Source organism: Physeter macrocephalus, chromosome 11, assembly GCF_002837175.3.
Source record: "Physeter macrocephalus isolate SW-GA chromosome 11, ASM283717v5, whole genome shotgun sequence".
Taxonomy (NCBI): domain Eukaryota; kingdom Metazoa; phylum Chordata; class Mammalia; order Artiodactyla; family Physeteridae; genus Physeter; species Physeter macrocephalus.
The window spans coordinates 120,876,120-120,885,327 of NC_041224.1; the positions used below are offsets into that span (position 1 = coordinate 120,876,120).

Below are 9,208 nucleotides of genomic sequence, written 5' to 3' on the forward strand. Positions count from 1 at the left end.
TCTTCATTGTGGTGCATGGGCTTCTTATTGCGGTGGCTTCTCTTGTTGTGGAGCACGGGCTCTAGGCACATGGGCTTCAGTAGTTGTGGCATATGGGCTCAGTAGTTGTGGCTTGCGGTCTCTAGAGCACAGGCTCAGTAGTTGTGCCGCACGGGCTTAGTTGCTCCGCAGTATGTGGGATCTTCCCGGACCAGGGATGGAGCCCATGTCCCCTGTATTAGCAGGCGGATTCTTAACCACTGTGCCACCAGGGAAGTCCCACAAATTGATTTTATAAGTTAAGGCATTTTAATAATTTTTGCCCATTCTACCACTTGTTTTTTCATTAAACTAAAAGTAGAGCACGTACTTTATTTGGATATGTAAAGAGCATTCATTTTTAATTAAGAATATATAAAATCACAATTAATTCATATCTACTTTATGGTGTTACTTTTATGTAGCTAATGCAATGTCATGTGACCAAATTATTGCACTTTGCTTTAACTAACCCACTGTTAGCTTATAATCTCATTTTTGAAAAACATCAAGAATAGATGATTTAAAATTTTTCAATAGTGACCAAATTACATTAATAGCAATTGTAACTGAATTAATTTTAAGTATACAGCAACTAAATTGATTTTATATTTTTTCTGTTTCTTTGTCTCCTTATAAATAAGAGAGTAAAATCTGCAGTTGAGTTGAAGAAGGAGGAGACCATAACTCCATTAGAGATTAAGGATGGCATGCAAAGCAATATGAAAGAGGTGATCTTTCAAAAAACAAAGGAGTTGGAACATTGGATGGCTGAGCAAAATGAAACTGAGGAACCCGTCTCTGTGAAAGAAAATATAGATACTATCTTAGACAACATGCAGGGAAGATACAGTTCGAGAGACCTATCTCTCTCTCTCATTGAAGCATCTAGACAAGCTGGCATTACTTATGTTTATCCCAAGAAAAAGAAGATGAAACTGAAGAAAGGATTAAGACTCAGTAAACTTACACTTGTGTATGATGAGTTATCCAAGCCTCCAAAAACTCTTAAAAGGTCTTGTTTAATCAGCAATTGTTATAGTTTAAGAAATGTATTATGGTTTGGGCCTTAATTTTATAATTCACTCATTGAAGGATCCTTTTGTGTGTGTATTTCCTGGGCCCATCTCTGGTACCAATTAATTTATCAGTCAAGGTCCCAGGAGTAAACAGCACTCTCAATTTAGAATAATTCTAGGAAGGTATAACAAGGGCAATTTACAAAGATGTCAGGGCATAGGGAAACCACAAATGATAGAGTAGTATTCTGGGACTATGAATAATAGAGCCAATCTCTACCCCTAAGTATGAGAGGACAAAAAGAGGGAGTGATTACTAGAACCTGGAAGAAAGAAATTGTATGGAAAGGATTTCCTTGAAATAAGTAGTGAACTTTGGTCAAAGATCATGGCCAGTGTGAGGCAACCCTTCAGGAGGGGACCAGAGGAATAAATACGTTGACTTCACTCTTTCCCTTTTCAGGGCTCCTAATTGGACATATTTGATTAGACGACAGCAAGGGATCCTATGTCTGTAGTCTGTACAGACTAGTACCCCAGGGCAAAGAGCAAGGTAGAGAAGGATAGAGATAAATGTGCAGGTGGAAACGAAACCTATTTGGCACAGATGGTCTTTCTAAGGTGGCATTTGACCAGAAATAGTAATTGAGAAGGAGTCAGCCACTCAGAAGGACTGGAAAATGCAATACCCTTGAGGCTTGCTCTGTGCCTGGAACAGTGGAAGGCGAGAAAGTAGTGTTATTAGAGATATTTGCTGGGGTCTTATCATGTGGAGTCTTGTAGACTATGGTGAAAAGTTTGATTTGTATTCTAGGTACTAGAGAAAACTCTTGGAGGGAGTGACATGATCTGATTTACATTTGTTTAAAAAAAAAACATGCTAGCTGCCATGTGGAGAATGGATGAGACCAAGAGGAGAAGCAGGGAACTAAGAAGTTATTGTACTCTAGACAGCAGAGATGATGGTGGCTTGCACTAGAGTGTAGAGAAGAGTGGGGAGTGTCACAGAGTAAGGAAAGGGAAGGGTACTGATTTTTCTCACTTTTATTCTCCTACTTTTAGCACGGATCTTTCTCATAGTACACACTCGGTAAATATTAATGAAATGATGGGATGTGATTTTTTTTTCTTCCCATAGAATGTGTTTATTCTATTTTGTGTGGCTAGTACAGCACCAGCATGCATCAATGCTACTGAATGAAAACTGTGTGGGAAATGGAGAGTTTGAGGAGGATAATCCTAGAAACATACCATTTGAAAGCTTATTACATGTTATCTAATTTGATAGCCTACTAAGTTTGGGATGAAGTCTGGGATTTTTTGTTGTTGTTGTTTGTTTTGTTTTTTTGTGGTATGCGGGCCTCCCTCTGTTGTGGCCTCTCCCGTTGCGGAGCGCAGGCTCCGGACGCGCAGGCCCAGCGGCCATGGCTCACGGGCCCAGCCACTCCGCGGCACATGGGATCTTCCCAGACCGGGGCGCGAACCCGTTTCCCCTGCATCGGCAGGCGGACGCGCAACCACTGCGCCACCAGGGAAGCCCCTGGGATATTTTTTTGTTAGCCTGTTGTGGAGGCAAATCTTTCCTTCTTCCTCAAGTTCATGTCCTTGCGAACCATTTAGATGTCATTTCCTTTCTCACATCAAGTTTTAACTCCTCAATTCTCCATTGTATTTCCTCTGGTTGGTGGTAGGGGTGTAAATTAAGCCTGAAGGGAGCACTGACCCTTTATTTCAGTTTTCTACAAAGGCTGCATCTTTAATAACAGTCTTCTGCTTTCATAAACTCACAGAGATTCTTCGTATGGTCTCAATGAATGAACAGGAGGACTTGGTTTGCATAAAAGTACCATGTAATTTTATTTTGATAACAGGGAAATAGTAATTTTGTCTGTGGCTGAGTTGATTTATTCATTATAAAAATTATATTTCTGTAATTTAAAAATCACTCTTTTGGATACTAGATCAGAGTCTCACGGAATCCTTCCTGGACAGAAGAAATTTTTGCTCAAAGTTCCACTATATGAACGTCTATTACGGTGTCCCAGTCTACCTTTGTGTTTAAATTTTGACAAATTTGCCCAAAGTAAAAGAAGAATTCCAGAAAATAGTGGTCCTCAAACATGGGCTCTTGACATGTTCTCTAAGCCTAAACAAAAGAAGACAACCCCAAGAGAGAAAGTTGTTAAAATATCTGTTCATGAAGACTCGTCTGAAAGAGTGAAAAAAACACCAAAAATAGAATTGAGTGATTCTTTGGAGTCTGGTCTTCCTCCAGCGGTCATTAGACATTATGAATCCGAAGTGGAGATCTTGACTGAAGAAATAAATAGTAAGAAGAAATATCCTGCATTTTTATATTGTAGGCGTGGAGCTCTTTATAGGAAACTGGGAAAGTTCCAGAGTGCCATGAATGATCTACAGGAAGTAAGTTTTTATTTAATCAAAATAATAATATTAACAATTTATCCTTGCTTATAACTATATATTAACTTTTACTAGAATTTTGAACAATGAATATTTGTATTATACATATGGGATTGTGAAATTATGATTATTGGCATTATCAAATAATTAACATTAAAAACACTTGATTTTGTCTGTCAGATTGGGAGGCATCATTTTATACTATACACATACAAAGCCATTGGGATCAATAATGTTTGAAAATTTATTTGATGGGATATCTTCCCTTAAATCAATTTAAATTGAATTTATACATTTATTTTCTAGGCTATACTCTTGGAGCCATTGTTTCTCAATGCCTATTGGCACCGACATTTCATTTATCTTTTCCAAGGCAGAATTAATGAAGCTTTGGATGACTTGAATTATATAAATAAATATAATAAAAATAATGCAGGTGGGTTGTCTGTGCAGTTATATTACTTAGATCTTTACCTAAGCTTTGGTCATTTAGTGGTATAAAGATACATAATTCAAGACATATACATCTCCACAAAAGGTTGTGACTTCCCAAGTTAAATTTACTCTCGATATCGTATATTTAGGACTGTTTGTGATCCTATTGTTTTAAAAATACTTATTATGGTTTGAAATATTAATGTCCTTGGTATACATTACAATAAATTGGTTCCTTACTGCTCATCCCGTAAGAAGAATATGAACTTACAATTTTTAGTTATAGAAATGATTTACAAATTTAGTCTGAATTACAGTTGTACCATTCTTAAGACTTCACATTTATGTTTGTGTTTACGTACCATTCTCTAACCCACTTGAATGACTAGACATGGAACTTTCGGGGAATGAGAAAATGTCATATTCATCTGCGTATCTCCAGCACCCACAACATACCCCTAGAATATAACATGAGCGTAATAAATGTTTTTTTAAATCTATGCTGATCTCTGCTAAAAGTCCATAAGATTTTGTACCATCAAAATATAACTTTTTACTATGAACGTTAAAGGATTATATTATGAAACATTTCAGATATACAAAAAAGAAAAGTTAATTTTTGTTATTTCATATTGAAATTGAAAACACTTTTAACCATAAGCATTTATCCAGGCTTTGAGAACAAATTTTGCATTGTTGAAATAAAAAACAAATCTTAAGTTAAATGGCAAAGAAAGCAAATAGGAAGCAAAAATAGAAAGCAAAAATATAGAAAGCAAAAAAATAGAAAGCAAAATAGAGATACATTATTGTAAGACTACGTTTTTGGAGGGTGAAGGATTCATCTTTAAAAATTTAGGACTGTAACACTAAATTTTACCTTTTTAATTTTCTTTAGAGGCATATTTTTCAAGGGCAGAAATTTTCAGAGGAAAAAAAGACAGTACTTTGGCAATTCTAAATTATACTCAAGCAATTAAGTGCAAGCCCATGGATGCTGATATGTATTTCAGGAGGGGTGAGATGTACGAAATAGAAAACAAAGGACTGGCCATTGATGACTTTTCTAAAGTAAGCTGTATCACATATAATTCTGCCATTTATATATTTTAGAGCATGATATTCTCATCCTAATATTACAGCAAATTGTTGACATTCTTTCATATGTTATATAATAAAAATTTTTTTTTTTTAGATTAGGCCCTAGAACATTCATTACTGGGATTGATATTAACAGTATGTCAATGATTTTTTTGAACGGATGATTTTACATCAGAGTCAGGTGTGGGAGCATTGAGGCAAGAGGCAACTTTGAGGGGGACTTGACTTTTCCAGCTCTCTTCTCTTGGACTATGAAGCAGTGAATAAAGAAACCTCTGAAGATTGCTTCTTTCTTTCAAACAATGGAGAAAATCATTTTCTGCTTCTTAACTCTTGAGACGTAGCTGATTCTCTTCTGCAGCAAACCTATTTGCTTTAAAAGAAAGCTGTGCTCACTGGCTCATTCATTCATTCATTCATTTACTCACAAATATTTATTGGCTAAGGCACTGTGTAGTGTAATGTAGTGGATAAATCTTGGTGAATAAAACAGACATGTTTCATGCTTACATGGAGCCTATAGTTTAAAGGACAGATATTAAAGAAATAAATATATACAGTAATATATAATTACAAATTGTGATGAATGCTATGATGGAAATAAAGATGATGGGAGGCAATTTATGTTTGGTTGGGGGATATCAGAGAATTCCCTTGAGGAAGTGAATTTTAGCTGAACTGTATTTTGAGGCTAGAGTCAGGCAGATATTCCACTGATTGCGGCAGAATTGTAACCATGAACTCCTGACTTTAAATTCTTAGTTCTTAGTATGATTGAGAACTTAGATGTTATTGAAATAATTTAGCTTTTCATGTTCCCAACTGCCCTGTTTCTTAATCTATGATGGTTAGCCACATACTTGACTTTCTTTTGCTCCAAGAGAACATTATAAATTTTGGTAACTTCTTGTCTAGAAGTGACCACGAATCTCTTTTGAAGATATTAAAATTATTAAAATATCTTTTCTGATCACTTCCTTTATCTAGCACCAATAGTTTAAAGATTGACTAATGCAGCAACTTGAGGTCAAACAAACTTCAAAGTCTTTAGAGTTTTTTTTCCCCTGTTTTAAAAATACTTCATAATCTTTGTACTTCATTTTTCTCCCCACTATCAATAGGCAAGGAACTTCACAACTGAGTTTACAATGATTTAGTCTCGTTACTCTATTGCCTTGTATGTCAATGTGAAATGAATGAACCATGCCAATACCAATTCATTTCTTTTCACCATTTTAGGGACTAAATTAATCCATATTTAATTTCATTGAATCAGCCTTGATGTGATCTAATATATATCGTCTTTAATTGGAATAAAATGCTATGATAGATCCAATATAACCCTATTCTAGCTGAACAATTACTTATGAGGTTTTATTAATAAAAATTTTAGTGGGCAGAGACCTTGGCTTCTTGTATGTGCTGGTTTTTGTTTTTGTTTTTTTTAATAAAACCTCCCCTTTCTAGAATTTGATGACAAATGGACTTCCTAAAGGCATTGTCTTCAAATGCAAATCTGAATGTTCTGGCATCTTAAAGTAGTTTGTTTTTATGTAATCTGAAGTTAAAAACATGGTTTTAGTCCATTTAATTTGCTATAGGATTATATATTTTTCTTGTTTTTTTTTCATCATGTGATATGTTTTTGTGTCTCCCCTCCACACCCCCGTGTAGTGTATCTTTTATGATCCCAGAAGAACAGATGCATTATTTAAACGTGGGATGTTCTACTATGAAAATGAAAACTGGATTGCAGCTGAAGAGGATTTTACAGCCTTGTTAAGTATAGATCCCCAAAATTCTCAAGCAAGGTGAGAATTATTTTAGATATGGTTTTTGAATGTTTTTTTTTTTGAAATACATTCTCAGGAAAGAAAATTTCTTGAAATACATCAGACAGCCCTAAAAGTAGTGAATCGATTTTTAGTGCTACTAGTGAAGGAAAATCTTTACCTATACCCTAAGAGTAGTGGGTAGTTTAACTTAAATGGCATGAAATGATAATTTAGAATTGTTTCATTTGCATTTCCTGAATACTAGTTACATTATCAATTTTTGAAGTATTGACCTATATTTTGTTTCTTTGGATTTCTTTTCATATACTTTGTATTCATTCAGTACAGAGAACTGTTCATATAGATTTCTGTGCTACCTTATTGTAACTGGGATATTAAACTTTGCTCTTCCAACCTTATTGTGCATAATACAGTTTCCATTTTGTTGCTTTTCTTTTCATCTAAGTTTTGTTTTGAAGAGGCTTAAAATGTGTATGTAGCCATGCCTATTCATCTCTTCACTCACAGTTTTTGTTTAATATTAACATTTTTATAGAAAAATACGGCAAGCATCCAAAAAACGTATACAAAGTACAAACATAAAGCTTAATGACTTATCACAATGTAAATGCTCGTGTAACTATTATCAGGTCAAGAAACAACATTTCTAGCACTCCCTTGTGCCTTTGCCTTCCTGAGAAGGTAACCACTGTCCCGACTTGTATTTCTTTATAGTTTCAACACATAAGTATGTGTCCCTAAACATTCTTGGTTTAGTTTTGCCTGTTTTTTTTTGAACTTTATATAAAGAGAATCATAAGGTAGTTTTCTTTCAATTCTAACTTATTTCATTGAATATTATGTACTATTGAATGTGGCTGTAGTTTGCTCCTTTTAATTTTTGTATAGTATTCAGTTACATGAATATATTACAGTTTACTTATCCATCCTACTGTTGATGGACAGTTGAGTGTTTCTAATTTTTGATGATCACAAATACTGTTTTCTTCAACTTTCTTGTACGTGACACACATATACTCATTTCTGTTGGATGCACAAGTAGGGGTAGAACATCTGGTATATAGGGTATGCAGTTGTTCAGCTGTTGTTCAGCTGTAGGGGCAAACTAATTTTACAAACTGGTTGTACTACCAGCAGTATATGCAGGCTCCACACCAGTACTGGGTACTATTATAACTTTCAAATTTTAGCCATCCTAGTGGGTGTGTAGTATTATCTCATTTAGTTTGAATTTTCATTTTCTTCATTACTAACATGATTATTCATTTTCAAAATTTTCTTAACCATTTGGATTTTCTTTTTTGTCATTCATGACTTTTGGGTTGTTGGTCTTTTTTCTTATTGATTTGTATGAACTATTACATATTCTTGATATGGGCCCTTTGTTGGTTATATTTACAGCAAATTTTTTTTCCTCCTCCAGATTGTCACTGCACTCCTCAAATAATTGTCTTTTGGTAAACAAAGTTTTAAAGTGAAACATAGTCTGATTTAGTAACCTTTTTCTTTAAGGTTAGTGCTTTTTGTGTACTATAAGTAAGTTTTTCCTACTTTTGTGTCATGTTGACATTCTCCTGTCTGATCTTCTAGAAGGTTTATTGTTTCACTTTTAAAGTTAGATTTACAGTACACCTAGAATCAATTTTTGTATATGATGTGAAGTAGGGAAACAAATTTCACTTTTTCTACATGAATGTTCAATTTTCCAAGCAACATTTAATAAAAACCCTGTGCCTTTACCATTGCTTTCCAGTGTTAGCTTTGTAGGAAATGAAGATCCATGTATGGGTGGATCTATTTCTCAGTCTCTTTTTCTATTTTGCAGGTTTTTAAAAAATCTATCTTTGCACCAATACTATGCTGCCCTAAAACTATAGTTTCATAATAAGTCTTGAAATCCAGTAGAACACTTCTTTTGATCTGTCAAAATTGTCACAGCATTCCTTGGCTATTTTGCATTTCCAAACACATTGAGTAGGGTTAAACTATATGAAAATTGACTTCTTTATAGATCAAAATAGTAAAATTTCAAAATTTCATACAGTTTAACCTAACAGAATCGGCAGGTCAACTTCTGTGGCAATTCCTTTGTATTTCGATTGGGGTTGCAATGAATTTATGGAGCAGTAGGGGGAAATTGACATTTTAACAATTTTGAGTCTTTTCATGTATGCATACGGTACATTCTGTTTCTTTAGGTCTTCATTCCTTTTGGTCAGTAATGTTTCATAGTTTGTGTAAAGAAGTCTTTTTCATATATTTTTCTTTTTTTAATTAATTATTTATTTTTAAAAACATCTTTATTGGAGTATAATTGCTTTACAATGGTGTGTTAGTTTCTGCTTTATAACAAAGTGAATCAGCTATACATATATCCCCATATCTCCTCCCTCTTCCGTCTCCCTCCCTCTCACC

General features: G+C 34.4%; 1 protein-coding gene across 1 annotated transcript in view; it reads left to right on the plus strand.

Annotated features, from left to right (window-relative positions):
* TTC6 (tetratricopeptide repeat domain 6) overlaps window positions 1-9,208 on the plus strand; it is a 214,333-nt gene that overhangs the window by 150,277 nt on the left and 54,848 nt on the right. Inside the window, exons 11-14 of the mRNA XM_024114964.2 lie at window positions 2,999-3,461; window positions 3,768-3,897; window positions 4,795-4,967; window positions 6,672-6,808. Coding sequence (XP_023970732.2) covers window positions 2,999-3,461; window positions 3,768-3,897; window positions 4,795-4,967; window positions 6,672-6,808 — 903 coding nt within the window. The remainder of the gene's footprint in view (window positions 1-2,998; window positions 3,462-3,767; window positions 3,898-4,794; window positions 4,968-6,671; window positions 6,809-9,208) is intronic.